At 41.0% G+C, this 19,246-nt stretch overlaps 1 protein-coding gene across 2 annotated transcripts in view; it reads right to left on the minus strand.

Moving 5' to 3' along the window:
• Nucleotides 1-2,148: 2,148 nt before the first annotated feature.
• The window catches only part of PAXIP1 (PAX interacting protein 1), a 42,204-nt gene continuing 25,106 nt past the window's right edge, over nt 2,149-19,246 (minus strand). The window contains exons 7-21 of one of the 2 annotated variants that reach the window (XM_075827378.1): nt 16,061-17,675; nt 14,845-14,939; nt 14,150-14,245; nt 13,758-13,895; nt 13,240-13,361; nt 10,067-10,251; nt 9,797-9,840; nt 9,632-9,693; nt 8,769-8,871; nt 8,032-8,200; nt 7,322-7,422; nt 6,816-6,950; nt 5,589-5,664; nt 5,436-5,496; nt 2,149-2,541 (exon numbers count right to left, since the gene is read on the minus strand). In XM_075827378.1, coding sequence (XP_075683493.1) covers nt 2,526-2,541; nt 5,436-5,496; nt 5,589-5,664; nt 6,816-6,950; nt 7,322-7,422; nt 8,032-8,200; nt 8,769-8,871; nt 9,632-9,693; nt 9,797-9,840; nt 10,067-10,251; nt 13,240-13,361; nt 13,758-13,895; nt 14,150-14,245; nt 14,845-14,939; nt 16,061-17,675 — 3,018 coding nt within the window. In that variant the 3' untranslated portion in view covers nt 2,149-2,525. Of the gene's footprint in view, nt 2,542-5,401; nt 5,497-5,588; nt 5,665-6,815; nt 6,951-7,321; nt 7,423-8,031; nt 8,201-8,768; nt 8,872-9,631; nt 9,694-9,796; nt 9,841-10,066; nt 10,252-13,239; nt 13,362-13,757; nt 13,896-14,149; nt 14,246-14,844; nt 14,940-16,060; nt 17,676-19,246 lie in introns of those variants that run through there. The other variant, XM_075827377.1, reaches the window with a different exon arrangement.

A 19,246-nucleotide genomic window follows, 5' to 3' on the forward strand; every position in this document is an offset into this window, starting at 1 on the left:
CACAGGGATACAATATATTTGCAGCCATATTGCGATTGAATCACAGAGGTCAGCCTCCTGCTTCTTCATACATTGGCAGCTGCCTGCATTTGGACTATTAGAAGCACCATCCCCGACTTTGGAAATTTCTGCTTTATTGACCTATCTCCCCTGAGGAATTGCCTGGTCAGCAGGAAACGCGTAGGGAGACCTAACTGTCGCTTTTTTTACCATCTGAGAGAGGACGCAACATCATTGCGGGACACTTCAATATGGAGGACTACTAACCGAAAAATACGGGGTAGGAGGGCAACTGCCCCATTATTCTTTTTCCTCCATTTGTGATCCAAAGAATCATTTAAAAATTTAAAAACCTTATAAAGGTGGACTGATTACTTTCTGCTGTCAAAAGAATTTCTGACAACAACTTGAAACGATGGAAAATAATTCATTGTATGCAGTATTGGCAAATAGGTTCCTTATGTTCATTTCATAATTGTTTATACCCATTTTTATTCAGATCAGTAAAAGTTATATTTTAGTACTCCGGATCTATTTTCTTTATTATTCTATTACTACGGAGAAGTGAATTTACCATTATCCAAGTGGGGGATACACAATACCACAAAATATTCGACATACATAGACCATTCAACCAGAACATTAAAACCAGTCAGGTGAAGTGAATAACATGAATTATCTCGTTACAATGGCATCTGACAAGGGGTGGGATATATTAGGCAGCAAGCGAACAGTCAGTACTTGACGTTAATGTGAAGGTAGCAGAAAAAGTGGGATAGTGAGTGACTTTGAAAAGAGCCAAATTGTGGTGGCTAGAGACCGGGCCTAAGCATCCCCAAAATGGCAGCTCTTGTGGGTTGCTCCTGGTGTGCAATGGTTAGTACCTACCAAAAGTGGCCCAAAGTAGGACAACTAGTTAACTGGCAGGAGGGTCACTCGAACCCAAGGCTCATCAAGAGTATATTGATGAACAATCGTCAATAAAAATTTTCGTCCCCGTACATATTGCATCTTGTCAGCAGCACATCCCTTTTACATAGGGAGATGGGCGCCAAAAAAAAAAATCAATTTTATTGACCGAGCATTTGTTTACATGGGGCAATCATCGGAAACGAGCATTCGTACGATCGGCCCGTGTAAAAGGGCCTTCAGTGAGCATGTGAGAAATATTTAGATGCAGACCTGAAAGTCAATTTCTCAACTATATCACTATTGCCTTGTGTGAGGCCTTGCAGATGGAATGTGGATTTCCACTATTTTACACAGATGATATAAACAGGAGTGAGATGGGGTTGTAAATTAGCTACATCCCACCACTGATATATGGTATTCAAATATGTTGCATTGTGTGGGTCATTTTCATCCTATAACTAATACTTTTGATCCTGCCATTTCATTTGTGCATCCTGTCCTGCCCTCTTATAAAACATATTACAACTCAATGATAAAATGTTATGACCTCTAGTTTACTTTAAAATACAGAAAGTTTTATACATATGCCAAACAGGTAAATAAAGATCAGGTTATGTTTTTTTTAAATGTTGATAGTCTGCAAAACACTCAGTGTGAACTAGACCTAAAGGGATTCTATACAAAGGACAGTCTACTTTTTAAAAAGGTCCATTGACAGTAAACTGATCAGTGTCCCATGTAGCGCCCCCAGCGATCAGCTGTAATCTGTGGTGAATCCTGACAGTTTGTGTTCAGTTTTCCTGCAGCGCCACCACAGGTGAGAGAGAGGATTACACAGTACCTATTCAGATCATTGGGTTGTCTGCATACTGCAGGACAGATCCTCTAGAGCAAGAGACGCTCTTTGTAACTGCTCTTTGCAGATCCAGAACAGGACCCTCCTCTATTAACTCTGAATTACCTAATAAAAAATGTATGAAAATGGGTTTTCTAAACTGGACAACCACTTTAAGGACATCTACATTTATTTCAGCCATACTATGCAACACACACAATCACTCAATTCATGGCACAAATATATGCAACAATTTCCCTCCAATCGCTTGTATGCCTTGAGGTTAAAAAAAATAAAAATCTTTATTTTAATAATAAAAAAAATATTTTTGCTGAAGTCAGACCACAGAAAACATACAACCAAAGTAAGTTTATTTGAAACTCTGGAAAATATCAATATAAAATGGACTCTGAATTTAGAAATATAAAATAATACAAAATGTTTATTTTCTTTAGTTCTATTATTTAACAAACATTTAGCCCTTTTTCCACAAAAATACTTAACGTACCTTCATTATTTTACATTTACATAAAAAACAAAAAACCAAGAATGTATCGAGGGCTTTTAAAACCACACTATGATACAAACATAATCATTCATGTTAACTTTTAACAAAATACACATCAAGAAAAGATGTACATCATTTTACTTCCCTGTTCACACAGCTGAATATTCACCAAGGAACTCTGCTCAAGAACCAGTATCAGCAAAAATGCACGTATTCTTCATTATGGCTGATAAAGCTATGCTCTCCAACATGTCCGATGCTTCTGGGGTTTCATGTGAACTTATACGTGTGCTCGTTAAGGAAACATTGTATACAGAAAAAAAAATATTTCATACCTGGCCAATATTACAAGACATGCATGAGGAGACTAAAGAAAAGAGCAACGAGAGCAATGAGCTGCCTAATTTATCATCACTTGTCCCATTTGGCTAAACTTTAATAGAATTGCACCATTCTTGCCGAGTCCTTTATGCATGCAGTCTACACAATATGGCCAAAAGTGTATGGACACCAAACCTGTCCAGGATCCCAGGAGCTGAAGCGAGTGTTACATAATAAAAACATAAATGAATAAATAAATAGCCTATCCTCTGTTGAATCTATTAGAGTTACAAATTGCCTCTGGAAGTGATATCAGCACAAGAACTGCACGTTGGGAGCTTCATAAAATGGGTATCCACATTAGCCTAAGATCACCATGCGCAATGACATGCGTTGGATGGAGTGGTGTACAGCACGCTGCCACTGGGCTCTGAAGCAATGAATCACGGCCAACTTTTTGGAAGTCTAATGGCTGGATCTTGGTTTGGTGAACGGCAGAAAAACGCAACCTACTGTAAAATTTGGTGGAGGTGGGATAATGTTCTGGGGCTGTTTTTCAGGGTTTCGACTAGGCCCCTTAGTTCCAGTGAAGGGTAGTGTTACTGCAACAGTATACAAAAGACCTTTAAAAAAATTGTATGCTTCTAACTGTGCAGCAACTTTTTATGGAAGCCCCTTTCCTGTTCCAGCATGACTGTGTGCGCTTGTGCACAAAGCAACGTCCATAAAGACATGGGGTGACGAGGGGTGTGAAGGAACTTGACTGGCCCACACAGAGCCCTGACCTCAACGCCATCCAACACCTTTAGGATGAATTGAAATGATGATTGTGAGCCAGACCTTCTCCCTCAACATCAGTGTCTGAACTCACAAATTCCCACACACTCCAAAATCTTGTGGACGAGTGAAGGCTGTTCTAGTTACAAAAAGGGTGACCAACTCATAAATAAAGCCTGAGGTTTTAACATGGGTTGTCCTGAAAGCGAATAGTGTGATGGTCTGGTGTCCACATACTTTTTGCCAGATAGTGCATCATAAAGGCATTCTGAACCTTGTTTTATAAACCAAAATCTTTAGTCATGAAATTAAAAAAAAGTAACTGAGCCACGACAGATATGATGGATTTGTTTTAAAATGTATCCCAAAAAACCTGGTTGAGCTCATGGGGTTCTAGTGTTTTTGAAGAAAATAATAAATCTGCAGACTGCAATGTTCTTGCCACCAAAAGCACCGAAATCATGATGGAACGGAAAAGAAAATTGCTGTGTATCTATATTGCAATGGAGATGTGGAGGCGAGTATAGGAACACCCATTGTCTACATGGACGTCTGCATTCAGAGGACAGTGTAAAATAGAGAGAAAAAAATAAAATACATTTCCAATATTCGAGTTGAGACTTCTGAACCTTTATTCCACACAATAGCCAATACAAAAAAGGGACATTAAAAGTGGCTTGATCTTTTTCCTTTCTTCAAAAATGACATATTTAAATAAATATTCATTAGTACTATTTTACTGCCTGAGCCAAGATAAGCAGACTTTCAAATGGACAACAGTAAGTTTAGAGGGTGAGTTGGGAAAAACATTTATATAATGATGTGACCATTATATATGGGGCACATGTATCAATAATGCCATGTATTTAATAATGTCACACTTAATACAATAGTTTAAAGCACTGTTTGCAGCTTCCACTTCAATTATTGGGCTCTGCACCATAACACTTGAAATATTGGATGACGTGTAATTTACGACTAAAAGGAAACCTGTGACGTTGAACATGGTATCCCATCTGCAGGCATTATGTCATAGAGCGGATATATATGTAACTATGTGTGAAAAGATTCAGGATAACCTGCAATTTATTAGTTAAATGCCTGTCACTGCGCGCTTAAGAGGGAGGTTTCAGCCATTGATTGACAGCCTTCCCTGTATGAGTGTGTATAAAGAAATAGTTGCTGATCACTGAGAAGGACCGCCCACTGGACTCTTAAGCACAGTTAGCAGGGATTTATATGAATACATTTCAGGTTATCCTGAATATTTTCGCACACAATGTATAGTCCCTGCTCAGCTCACAGGTCTGACATGACAGGATCACTTTATGAATAGATACACGAAGCGACTACGCAGGTGTAGCCTGACGTTTGCGTGTGCCATTTTTAACCATACTGCATTATACACCACAATCTAACTAGGCCTCTTTGAAACAATATAAAAGGGTAACAGCTGTGTTTTATACCTAAAAGAAATATACATATAACAACCAGGTAAAGTGACCTCAGTTCCTAATTCTCACAGTGGTTGGTCCTAGAAGATTACATATTTTGTATACATGGTTCATAAATAAATGTAATGCACATATTCCACTTACATCATTTCACAAATTGCCCCAGTGTGTGCAAGTTCCCAATAGCAACCTTTCCATCTGATGGAGACCCATTTACTCAAGTCGCTAAATTTATTAGATATACATACATCTTTCTGCTCAGTCACTGGTCGTAAAGCAAACCAGCTAGACTGAAATTTGTGACAGATGAAAAATGGGAAAAATCATCCAGATTTTTGCTAAATATTTTTATAATAATTGAACTGTGTAAAACTCAGATAGATCAATGTTACACAGAAAGCGATTTTCCAAATGTGCAATCTTGTCTTTTGGCAGAAAAAAAAAAAAACACGGTATGATTGGGGAGTAAAGACAAGCAGTTTTATGGAGGCACATAAAAGAATGGCGAGTAGTAGTAACATCATTAAGTACACGCTACAATAAGGCATGAATTTCTGGCAATAGATCATATAATCCCCCACCAATCTCATACCACATTATTAAACACGTTCAGCACTGCAAAGGATATGACTCATAATCCAATGTCTGGGTGAGAACTCCAGTCAGGACAAATTCTGCATTATGTACATCTATTAAAAAAAAACAAAAAAGAAAACGTCAATTTATGACTTACACTGAAAATGGCCGAATTGCAGATATGTGCTAGAAATATCCTACTTACCGATACTTCCAGCAAAATATTCTCTGCAGAGGTGAAGGTCATTTTCACATGATATCAAGATGATCTCTGCTAAACTCTACAAATGATAATGGAAAAATGTATAAATATAAAACGTGGAAAACAAAATATATTCTCAGCAGTTCCTATTTCACCAATTCGATGTATGCTCTAATGCGGAAAACGGTCAATACCGTGACATTTAAGGTGTTGTATACTATTGATGGATCCCCCTGTGATAGAAACCAGCACAGCAGTACAGGCCGCAATCAGAGCACTTTCCTAAACCTCCGGCTGTGTCAGGTAAACGCAGTTGCTTTCTGTCAAGTATTCATTGGATGCTTCAATATTCTATGTGTAAAAAAAAATTCCCTTTAAATGTCTAATCTCCAGAATGAAAGGACACTAGGTAGCATAAATCCCTCTAACACTGCTCAGAGATTTAGGTTATATTCTGAGTAAATGCCTAATAAAATCAATGGCAGTATGCTTAAAATGTTGTCAGAATTTCAGTAACAAATCTGCCCCCCCCCCCCTCTCCTGGTTACTTCTCACTGCACGACCGCGGTGAGTAGCACTTTGAATGGAGCAGTGGACGAGCATGCGCTGTGCCGTACATTCAAAGTCTATGGGACTGGCGGAGGTTTCCTTCAGTCCCAGACATTGAATGGAGCGGCAGGGCACATGCTCGCAAAAAGTTGCAGTTGTATTTCACTGCTCCGGTTTACAAACAAGTTTTAATGCAATGCTTTGGCCATGACATCTCATCCGGTTGTCGTATAGACCAAGTATATGTGTTGTTACCACATACCAACTAGTTAGGCCGGGTTCACACAGAGTTTTTTGCAGGCAGGAAATCTGCCTCAAAATTTCGTTTGGAATTTTGAGGCAGATTTTGCTCTGCCTGCACGCCGAATTTCGCTGCGTTTTTCGCCCACGGCCATTGAGAACCGCAGGCAAAAAACGCAGCGAAATGCTCTTTCTTTGCCTCCCATTGATGTCAATGGGAGGTCAGAAGCGCAAACGCCCGAAGATAGGGCATGTCCTTTCTTTTTCCCGCGAGATAGTTTTTCAACTCAAAAAAAACACCTCAGACTCCCGTTGAAAACAATGGGAGCCATTTTAGGACGTTTTTTGTTGCGTTTTCCCGCATAAAAAAACGCAGTGTGAACTCCCCCTTAAACTACATTGGACAATTTAGAAATAAATAGAAGTATAAATTCAACTTACTTTGTTTTGTTTATGCTCCATAATTTTTCGGAAAGAAGGGGCCTTTGTTAATATTTTACCGCCTGCACACTCTACAATAGATTTCATAGTTGACAGACTGGGACATATTCCAGGAGTAACGTAGAAATACTTGCCCTAAAAAGGAAATTCAAATCTTTACATACATCACTATATAATAATATAAACATACACATATGTATATGCTTATGATCCCCTCCCAACGACACATAAACCGATTTTGTAACAAGGATGGAAGATGGCCGGGAGTCAGCTGATTAACACAATTGTTTTCTCTAACCCTGGCAATCAGCTGTGATCGCTGGATGAAGCCGTGCCTGTCCATACATTTTCCTCCGGTACGGGGGAAAGGTAACAATACATACCGGCTATTCATTTCTAATAGAATCACTGCCCCTTTTAGACACAAATAAGCAAACTAAACAAAAAACAACTATAAGATATTTGTACTTCACCAGTGTAGTGAATTATAAAGAGTAATCAGTTACCTTCAAGAGAGGCGCCACGCGTGCCCTTTTTAAAGATTCTTCTAAACTAAAGCAGAAGAGCACTTCTGCTTCAGCGTCTCGCAGTATGTAACTCTGCTCCTCTACAAGGAGAAAGACAAAAAGCTTAATAAAAACAGACAATATAAATGGAAAGCGGGTCATTCTGCTGGGAATACCTGACACTTACACCACTCTGGCAATGATTTACACTACTTCATTTTCTACATTTGCATGACATACAGTGAAACCTTACAGATGACCACCCACAATTGCGTGAAAAAGGATGTTTTAGAGGGGTGGTCCTCCCCAAGGAAGTGGACAGGATACAAAGAATATCATGGAACTGACAATCTGTCACAGGATACCTGGTCTATATAAAGAGGTGTCACTGTATAAAGATTTTTTCATATAGTATGGAGCACACAAATTTTTTTAAACTAAGGGAATGTAGAGAGTCAGAGACTGTGAATCAGCATCTTGAGAGTCTGTCAAATTTGTATCTACTACTATTTAGCCAGGTCCCCAAACTCAACTATTGTATTGTGAGAAGACTATCAGTACGAACAGAAATGGTCTAGAGCAGAGGAGACACCGGGGTAAATGTATAATTAACCAATTTCAACTTGCCTAATACCAATGCCACTTCTCAACCACTCCACCTGCCCAACTTAATATCAGCTGCTAAACCCTACTGCGGATTTAAAACTTACCAACAAATTTTTGGCATTTGAAACTTTCATCAAGCCACTCTGGAGTCACAATATGCTTTGCTACAGAGATGGCAGTCAGAAATTTGACAGTCCTGGTGACTTTATTGGCAATCAAGTGAGTGCACTTCAGTGCAGAATCTACTACTTCTCCTCCAAGAATATATAGTTTCTGAGAAGAAAAAAAAAAAAGTAAAAAACAGTCTGCGTAAGTTCAATTAAAGCAGTAGATACATGAATATATCCTATAAGCTTTGGCCGTGTAAATAGAAAGGCTAAACATATTGTAGTCCTTTGTTGTGCTTGGCCTTACATTCCAGGTACACAGACAGGAATCCAGGGGCATTTATAAGTCATAACTATTTAGAGATTTTCTGTAAGATGATAGTTGGATGATATCTGGTGGAGTTGGGCACAGGGCTGGTCTCATAAGCAGTTCAGGCAACGTTCAGCAAATCACAACCACCATCATTTCATTGATTGTTCAGCCCCTTCATTGTTTACACAGCGGCTCGTCTCTATGGATGATTGTGCCTGGCACTGCCGCTTGTCCCATTCACTTGAGCCACAGTTAGTGGGACCAGCTGCGAGCACCATAGCTCCTTCACTGTGCTGATCGGTGGGTGTCCCGGTGTTCGGACCACACCGATCAAACATTCATAGTCTATGACAAGCATAGTTCATTGACGGTTAATTCCCAGAGAACTCTTTTAGACTGATAAGTGTGACAATGATCCTACCTTAACATACTGCTGAGCTTGACTCGGGTCAAACCCAGTGAACATTACATGAGGTGTCTGATCAGGAGACAGTTTTTTAGTTGGAGGAGGAAGGTCTTCGATTCTGGAAAAAGAGGGAAAAATAAATACATTAAAAAAAGATTCAAAATGTTAATAAAATTAAGCACACATCCTCTAGTGGGTGTTTTAGGTACCCCAATAGTGTTATACTAGAGAGTAGCAGTGCCCACTAGTACAACTATCAGGGTATCACACTGATGTCCTAGTGACAAGTTTAAAGTTGGTGCTCGAATAGCTTTGATCCCGGAGTCGATAGAAGAAATTCAACAATGATCATCGCCCTTCTCTTTGTGATGGCATCAAACATTAAAATGCTTTTTCATTGTATCGACTTGTACGCCAACTATTTACTGGAGTGGGCATTTTGGTTCAATAGAGCCAAATGAAGATGATGATAGAAAAATTAAGCAAGTCTGTTAATCTAATTGAAGCACATTTGCAATCCATTAAAACAATGGAATTAGTGGACACCGATCATGGGGGGGTCTGAATGATGGAGTCCCTATCAACCCAGATAACGGACCGGTTTTCTGCCTCATTCCCGGGAAAAAGCTGACCATACGAGCGCTGCCTCCACCCACTGAAATGATTGCGTTATATACAGTAGAGACTGCTCGGTGCACTTACTGCAAGAGGCACACAATATTTAATCCTCCTGAATAAACCAGACGTAACATACACAACTGAAGAGACATTTCTCTACCTACATTTTCTGTTGAGCACAGAGCTTCTACGTGGCCAGATAAATATTTATATTTAAAATCAGAAGTACGTAAGAACATATTCTCAGGTAAATCCTATACCTGGGTCGTTTCGGTTGAACTGCAGGTTCGTTCTGTTTTGGCTTGAGAGGAATTCTGATACTCTGCAAGAAATATGTAAATGTTTTAAGACATGACTCTGCAGAGAACAATTATATCAAATGTGTTCCCAAACAAATACAGAAAGCAAAGTGGAATAAAACGTACCATTAGCACTTCTGAGGATACTTTTAAAGGAACTCTCCACGCATCTACAAACATATAACATGGCAAACATTTGATCATAGGCTACAACAGGTAGGAAGATCAGACATTTGTGTCTTTTAACACATATTTAAACATTTGTTAAACACATGTTGTTTAAATATTCGTTTTCATTATCAAGCAGAAGCCCAATAAACTTTCCATAAAACAAATCCCAGATTGAAATTAGAAGTCCCCTAGTTACTCAAAAAATAAATAAAATCAGCATTTTACCGAGCAAATTTGACACCAGATGTGATGAAGGAGCAAGCGGGTCCTGTAAGGTGAACACTGTGTACCGGCTGTTTTGAATTTGTCGTAAAGCCTCAAAGTTTCCAAGAAGAATGTCACAAAGCCAAAGTGCATTGACGCAGGGTATCCTCCATTCTTTGGCTTTCTCATACTTCATACCAGTGGGCCTAATTAACATAAAACAATGTTACAAATCAATAGCCTCAATGTAAATCCAAGTTAAACTGGAGCATAAGAAAAACAGTTTTTTTTTTTTTGAGTATTCAATGTAAAATCCTTTTCTCATCCAGTCCATTAGGGCACACAAACCATGGGTAGCATGATGTTGCCAATAGGAGGCGTGACATTAAGAATAAAGTGTTGGTCCCTCCTGCAGGATATACCCCTCTTACAAACACTGAACTAATTCAGTCTCTGCATAAGCAGAAAAAAAAACAATATTCAAAGTCAAGAAAATAAAAATTAGAACTGTGATTCAGATAGGCTGCGATCATGACATTGTCAGTCTGGACTTGAACTAAGCCACCAGAAGAAAGGGTCATCCAATTTCTGAGGCACAGGAGGATTGCCCTCAATTTCAGGAGATTGATGGGAAGAGGATTCCTATTGGGACCACAGGCGTGGTGCCGTGAGGTTCCAGAACGCACCCCCCCAACTTCTGAGACTCGCACCGTGGATAGGAAATGCCAGAGGTGCAGGATAAAGTAGCGGGAGCTGAGGGAAAGTCAGGGGAAGTTGGATTTGTCGGTCCAAGGAACATGGCGATCCTCTCCTGGTGGAACTGCTCTCCATTTGAAACGCATGAGTATAAAACTAGGCAAATGGAATGGCCTCAATCAATGTCACTATGGTTCCCAGACACTCATGCAGAAGCGCAGAGAGGTAGGAGCACCGTCCGCACTCCCTATTAGAGGGGTGACAAATTCTCTGAAGGAAGTAACACCCGTGCCGAGTGGGTGTCGAACATCATACTCAAGAAGGTAATCTTCCAGCAAGGAGTCAGGCAGGACTTGGAGCAGTTGATAATCCAACCAAATTGGGTCAGGGTATCCAGAGTTATCTGGAGACTGGCTAGATTGTCCATCCCGGAAAAAGACTACACCAGGATGTCATCCAGGTAGGGGACAATTTAAACCCCACTAGAGCAAAGAAGCGCCATTGCCACCGAGAGGATTTTGGTGAAAACACGTGTTGATGGTGACGCCCGAACGGGCGTGTCACAAACTGATAATGGTGAGGAGGAACTGCAAAGCCCAGGAAACATTGATGGCACGGGCAAATGGAGACGTGAGGGACGCGTCCTTTATGTCCACAGAAAAGAGCAAATCCCCGATTCATGGAAGCGATAACCGAGTGAAATGACAGATTAACATAGGCATCCAAACGTTCGAGGTCTAGGATGGGGTGAACCGACTAGTCTTTGAGAGACTGAAGTAAAACCCTCGACATTCCTGATCGTGAGGAACAGGGATGATTACGCCTTGACTCAAGAGTAAGTGTATTATTCGAAAAAAGGTGGCTGCCCTAGCAGGTGATGGAGGAGGCGTGGACTGGAAGAATCGGTTGGGTGGTAAGCTTACAAATTCGATTTTGTATCCTGTGGAGACGACTTCCCACACCCAAGCATCTGTGACGTGAGAGAGCCAGACATCCTTGAAGCCTGCCCCCCAACTGAGACTCGAGTGGGGGCACACATTCAGGCAGAGTTGGCTTTAAAGGCTTCAGTCTTTAAAGGGGTATTCCAATATATATTTTTTATATTCCCTTGACTGCTATTCCACATGTAGGGCAGCAAATCGCTGCTACAGGCATTGTGACAGATAGGAACTAGGGAGAGGATTTCAAACGTAAAAGACAGGATAAAAGCAAGGGGAAATAATGGAAAAGGTATAGAAGGGGGGGGGGGGGGGAAGAGTTTATTTACCATAGGAAAATAGATGCTGGATCGCAAGCTGCTGGATGGGGCAAGAACTCATCGGGGACGAGCGTGGAGAATCCACATGAGCTCTAGGGAGGAGCAAAATGCTTGCTTAGAACAGCCTGCAAGGTATGCAGGGAAAGGTAGTGTGAGCAACAACAAAACGAACCTTAGAAGGATGTAAACAAACGGCAGGAAAATATAAAAAGTCGATGGGCAAGTTGAATTTTTATTTCATATACTAGTGTTTAAAGGTTGTGTATGTAAGGGTAAATGTATTAAATATTTTTTAAGACTGTTAACTCGGAAAAACCCTTTAATGCCTGAGGACAAGGGCACCAAGCGGGATGTGGCTTGAAGGAGGGCTTATTCTTGGAGTGCTGATAAGCTTGATCAGGATGCCCATTGTGGACTGGGTGACATAAGTGAGGTTACCAGCGGCCCGGGAAGAGGAATGGTCCAATTTCGGTTTAGGCGTGGGCAATGCTGAGGATGGCTAGGGTGGTGAAGCCACGGATGCTTAGTTTGGAGGCCAGAATGCATAGAATGTAAACTTTTGCCTACATTTGGAGCAAGGATAGCGAGTTACAATGGATGTCTGTTGGGAGGATTCTCTTCAGGGGTCCAACTTGGCAGTAGAGTATTCTACCAGGTCCCACTGCAAAAACTAGAGAAAAATTGTGACAATGAGCCCACTCATATACTTGCCCCCCTTAGAACCAGCCAGTTTCACTACCAAAGGTTGGGGACGAGCTGGGACACCCCTCAATGTCCCATCTACAGGTCATGTGGGACTCTGGTGGAGAGTAAGAGGGGCAACTCTGGTCTTCATCTGGCAGGGGGACAACGGCATAGTGAAATCAACACCGAGTGCCCGCCATTAGAAGGGGAAAACAGGGGGACAGCTTTGTCCCTATTTCCTAGCTAGGAGAAAAAAAATAAACGAACATAAAAAGAGTAAAGACAGCCTGCTGAACCAGCAGGAGTGTCTGCCTTCTGCGGACACTAAGCGAAGACTGAATCAACTCCGTGTCTCTAAGCGAGATATATCCTGTAGGATGAGCCAACACTTTTTTATTCTCAGTGTCATTCCTCCTAGTGGAAAAAGTATATTACCCATGGTCTAGGTCCCCAAATAAGAAATAATGTCTGCCCTTAATGAAAACCATTACTTTAGATTTACAAGTGATGTGGAAACCAGTAGTACCAGCAGCAGGAATGATAATGTCGGACTTACTCTTTACAGATGAGAACGCTGTTGCTGCGACATAGATATCCAGTGTACTTGGCACCTGCCAAATAGGCCATTAGCTTCAGGTCATCTCTATCGCTATCAACAAATCCAGTTACAGAAATTATCTGGAAACAATAAACATGGATTCAATTTAAGGTTCACAAACCTTACAATCCCTTTTAGCGGAAAAAAAAAGAAAAAGTTATTAAATACACTCTAAATGAACACTGCATTACGCATTATACAAAACATAGGGCTACACGTTAATATCTGCTTTGGAGGCTGTCGCAGATTGCATCAAACTTGACGGGATAAAATAGCGCTGCATAAAGCACAATTTTTCCTGTTAAAATGATGGACACCTTGGCGGAACCGGACATCCCCTATTGTAAATCAATGGGGCACGTCCGGAGCACCGCTGGTATCTATTGTGTGATGGATCCCGTTATGCGCTGGTTTCTGGAATAAACAGAAACCAAGATGCAAGTGTCCACGGAGACGAAATTAGATGATTGACTTACATGTTGAGAACATGGCTTCCCTCCTGGTGGAAATGACACTGGAAAATGTAACGTCCGATGTGGAGGCACCATTTTTTTCTTCTTTAAGACGGTGTTCAGCCAGTGAGCGGTGATGCAACGCTTTCTTTCTTTCATTGCCTATAAAATACAGAATCCGGTTACTTTTAGAGAAAAGCTAGAAGTAAAAAAAGGCGAACATGTAGGGGTGTCAGGGGTAATTACAGATATTGTAACGACTGAACAAAATCATACTTAACAGGCATGCCAGTTCCACCCCTCAAAACGGCCCCTTCATTTCCCTAAAACTCTGCGTTTATGTGATCATTTTCTTGAATCACTTTCTCAATATCAAGAAAAGCAGCTTTGAAGTGTTCAGTCACGTTAAAACCTACCTGGGCATACATGCTGCTGACTTGGCTCTCACACAGAAGATGTGTGCAGCGGTTTGTGAGTGTAGAGTCCACGGTGCCACCATGTGTTTGTATTATCTTTAGGAATGATACATACAAATAACGGTTAATAGTCAGAAACAAAAACGGATAAATCGAAACCATACACAAGAAAAACATTTCATTACACATTAGTAATCGTAATTCTAGATCAGAGGATTGTGAATTGATCTGGCAATAGTATTCACGCATGCCAGGGTCATCAGGCGCCCTGATGATTGTTCTCACGGAGAAACCGCACAGGGAAAAGTTGGACTTAATGTTGGCAGATCGCTATTCTTTTTCTCCCAGATGAGCTGGAACCAGAACAGTCTACAAGTCGGTTGCTGGGCTATGCTGAGAAACTGTTCTAGAAAGAAGTTCCAGCAGAAAGTTGTGGTATATCTTAGTGATGGGCTATCATTTATATTGGAGGAAAAATCCCTTTAAATTTCAACATCCCTTTTGTGACTTATAACATATTAGTGTGACATCTTAATCTTTAATTAATGCTCCAATAAGTTACAATTTAGATACCTGGTGTAAGAGGAGGGTTTCAAAAAATAAATAAAACTAGGTGTACCATCATGAACTTGTGGAAAAACTATTGAAACAATGGAAGACAAGTAGGAAGATGGCCACGAATCGCATTAACCTACCCGTTTCCAAGTTGCCAATAGTTGTTTATCAGACATCTGTTCTGGATAATCCGCAATTGAAAACACACAGCCCATCAAAAAGTAGTCTTCAGGAACTGAAAGATCAAGAATAAGCAGCGTAAATAAAGGGAACTCATCAGAAAATTACAATTTAAACCTGTTTTTATAAAAAAAAAAATAGTTAATAATTTGTTAAATAATTGGTGTTGCGGTTTTATGTGATTATCTAAATAAAAAACATACTGAAAAGTAGGTCAGTAGTCCTTATTCTCATGACCGTGTTCAATTTGCATCCGTAAAAAAAAAAAAACAGACCGTTTTTAATGCATATGACTGTGTTGCGCCATTGTGGTTTCCGTGTCATCAGTTTTTCTCCTCTACAAGCACTTCCTGGTTTCACTTTTTTCCTGAATTTCTATAGCAACTGATCCGTGAAAAACGGACAGCACACAGAGATGCACCTATAGACTAAATGAGCGAGTCTGGTCTGCAAAAGAGGACCATATGAAGACATGCTGCGAGTTTCTTACAACGGACACACGGTCTGTGAAAAAATAATGTGTGAATAGCCGCATGGGTCAGTGTGCTCGCCGTTGTTAAAATGGACAGCACACTGATGAGAAATAGATTTGTGTGAATAAGGCCTAAATCTAATTAATGAAAGTAAAAATTCCTACTTGACGTATTCCCTTTAATGACAGCTCTATTATACTGCTAGAGGCCCAGATAAGGCAGGATAGCGCCGCTATACACATATATACAAAGGTAAGGCTCTGTATACAGTTCCGCTGCCACTCCCTGGTCGAGGGGGCTGTACCCCATCACTTTCTGCAGACTGTAATAATCTGACATTTCTTTGAAAAAATAATTCCCATTCATTTCAACTGCTGTACGGTTTATACAACCAATGCAGGAAAGAGGTGTGTGCCTTCAATATGGCCGCCCTCAGGGAAGTATAAAAAAAGAAAAAAAGCTACAACTTTAAACCCCAAAAAATTATTAATTTCTCTTCTACGGCCTTACACGAATGTAATTTTTAGCTGCATTAATTAAATGAGACTTTCCTCTTAAATCCAGTTTTAATTCAACAAGTTTATATTAGAGCGATTACTAGGATAGCTGTATATGTTGTATCTGTGGCGGTGGCCACACTGAAGGCAAATCTAACGCATAGCAGCGCCATCTAAACTTACAATTGTAAAAAAGACTAACTTACTCTCCAGTGATGGGTCATGTCCGTGAAGCTGGTGAGATTGGGATGGCTGTTGATTAGGTCCTTGAAGTGGTACCTGATGGTTTATCTGTCCTAGTTGCTGCTGTGTCTGATTTTGCATTTGCCGCTGCTGTAAACGCTGAATGTGGAGTTGTTGCTGTAGCTGCTGAAGGTTGTGTTTTTGCTGAGCCTGTTGGGCTTGGAGCGGAGGCTGCGGAAGGGCTGTCTGTTGAACCTGTGACTGTTGCAGCGCCACTTGTGATTGTTGAAGGTTTGGCTGTTGAATTTGAGATGGTTGAGATTGCGGCATCTGTTGCTGCTGAAGACCGGCTTGTTGAAGCTGCTGCTGTTGCTGAATTTGCTGTTGTTGGAGCAGATTGTGCTGTTGGATTTGCTGTTGTTTCATTTGCTGCTGCTGTTGTAGCTGAAGTGTTTGTTGTTGCTGCAATTGCTGTTGAGTGAGTGTTTGCTGCTGTTGTAGCATTTGTGATGGAATCTGATGCTGTTGATGAGCCTGGTTCTGAATTTGATGCTGAATCTGAATATTATGGGATTGCATTTGATGTTGCTGAAGTGTATGTGTCTGTACCGGATGTTGCTGTTGAAGGGCCTGTGGTTGTATGTGATGCTGCTGAGTCTGTGCCTGGATTTGCTGCTGCTGTAGTGACTGTGCTTGGATTTGATGTTGCTGCTGAATGGACGTTGGCTGAATCTGCTGCTGAATTGTCTGTGACTGAATTTGCTGTTGTTGTAGGGCCTGAGTCTGAATTTGCTGCTGCTGCTGCAGTGTGTGTAATTGAGGGTGAGGCTGAATTTGCTGCTGCTGCTGCTGCTGAAGGGCGTGCTGCTGTAGTTGCTGCTTTTGCTGCAATGTTAAATGTTGGATCTGCTGCTGCTGAATGCTTTGTTGAAGATTCTGCTGCATGGCTGGATTCTGTTGCGGATGTGCCTGTTGCTGCTGTATACCTGGCAGAAGTGCCTGTTGCTGCTGTATACCTGGTTGAAGTGTTTGCTGTTGCTGTATGTTCTGCTGCAGTGCCTGTTGCTGCTGTATAGATGTTTGAATTGTTTGCTGCTGCTGTAGTGTCTGTTGCTGTGCAGGTGTTTGCTGCCGCTGAAGGATTTGCTGTATATTTTGCTGCTGAAGAGTTTGCTGTAGTGTCTGCTGCTGTTGAAGATGCTGCTGCTGCTGTAACTGTTGAAGTTGCTGCTGAAGTGCATGCTGCTGTTGGAAGTGCTGCATTTTTTGCTGCTGTGGACGAACAAGTTGTTGCTGCGAGAATTGCAGCTGTGTGAAGTGGTGCTGTTGGTTTACTTGCGAAAACTGATGCTGTGGAAAAACTTGTTGGGTAATTTGTTGTTGTTGCTGTTGCTGCAATTGCATAAGTTGCTGAGGCTGAAGCTGCACAAGTGGATGGTGTTGTTGCTGCTGTTGCTGCTGCTGCTGTTGTTGCTGCTGCTGTTGTTGGGTCTGGTGGGATTGCTGCTGTAATAATTGCTGAGCTTCTGGTGTTAAGGATTTCATTTGATTAAACAACACAGAGTTTGGATGTCCGGGCTGGGGATGGCTGCCTTGTTGTTCCAAATTTTTGGTGGAAGCAGAGAGCGTTTGCAAAAGCTAGAATAGAATAAAAACAAGTTGAGGGAGAAATTGCAGACAATAGATACATACTCACTCATATTATTCCTATAAAATATATCAACCAGTGTAGGATCTAGTTCACCTGCAAAGCACATATGAATATTCCTGGTTTCTTTTACATGGGACTTCTCAACTGTACAGTGAGAGCAATAACAAGGTGCCACAATGCAGATATCGAGTATCAGCCCCCTTTAAAAAAAAATAATAATATGGCACCGCCGTAAAAAGAGGATCGGTCACAAGTTTAGTAATGCCCTATCTCCTAATTTATCTAATAGGCGCTGTCACACTGATAATCCTGGTGAAAATGGTGTCCCAAAAAGATTTTAAAAGTTATGAGGTTTTTTCCTAAATATGCAAATGAGGCTATACTAGACAAGTGGATGTGAACACCAGCGATTCCCCAGAGGTGGAGCCTCCTCACATCCTCTGACCCTGTCCTATCAGCATGAAGCTGCTTCGCACAGTGTGAGAGACTGAGGCTGGAGGGATCACTTCAAATAGCCATATCTAGGGCTGTGGACCCCCTAACAGCGTTTCTGGTGGCATATGAAAGATGAGATTATAATCTCACAATTCTAGCTGTGAAACAACCGGGTGATATTACCAGTTGAAAACACATTTGGGAACGGAAGCTGTATACTTTATGATCACGCGGTGTTGCTGGGCAGAGAAGCTGTATGCTGATTGGACAGCGCCATACAGAAAACATCACACCGCCCGGAGTGAAAAGAAAGAGTCACCTCCCATTTGGCAAATATAGCCATATTAGCATATTTAGAAAAATGCTCATAAGTTTGCAAATAAATGTTAGTTGAAAAAAATTACACTGTAGTTATCAGCAGCAAAGCGCCTATTAGATTAGTTAGGACATAGGGAATTGATAAACTGGTGACAGATCCCCTTTAAAACCAACCTCTGTAGCGGTCATATGAAAGTGCACCCAAAAGACCTAAGGAACATTCTACAGGGTAACCATATCTGAATGCACCGTACAGCTAAAGTAGGTCCCTAACTCCAGAGAACATCTTACAAACTCACTATCAAAAACAACAAGACCGTGTTTGAATCTGCACTCCATGCTGAATAGCAAAGAAAGGGTAAGAAAACATTTCAGGCGCCATTATGCTGGAAACCAAGAGAAAACGGTTTCCTGAAAATGCCAGTGTGAACACGGTCTTAGGCCTGATGCACACAGGCATGTATGGGATCCATTTCATGCAGATACGGTGTTACTGCATTTTATTGGGGCCATGCTTACCACCTTATCAAGATATAGTGATAAAAGCATGCATGCACAAGTCTGCACAGGAAAAAATAAACCCTAAAAACAGGATTTATGAAATTTAACCTTGCGCAGAGCTAAGGGACCACAATATGGTGTGCAATATCGTTCTGTTCACTAAAATGCAAACCTGTGTGCGTGACACCCAAGTATACAAACACACAACATCTACGTAAAATAAAATTTAAAAAAAGTTGAGTGCCAAATTGGCCATGATATATGTCTATTAGCGTTTGGTGCAACTTTCTAAATACTTTTTATT

The sequence above is a fragment of the Rhinoderma darwinii genome, chromosome 5 (assembly GCF_050947455.1).
Source record: "Rhinoderma darwinii isolate aRhiDar2 chromosome 5, aRhiDar2.hap1, whole genome shotgun sequence".
In the NCBI taxonomy this organism is placed as follows: Eukaryota; Metazoa; Chordata; class Amphibia; order Anura; family Rhinodermatidae; genus Rhinoderma; species Rhinoderma darwinii.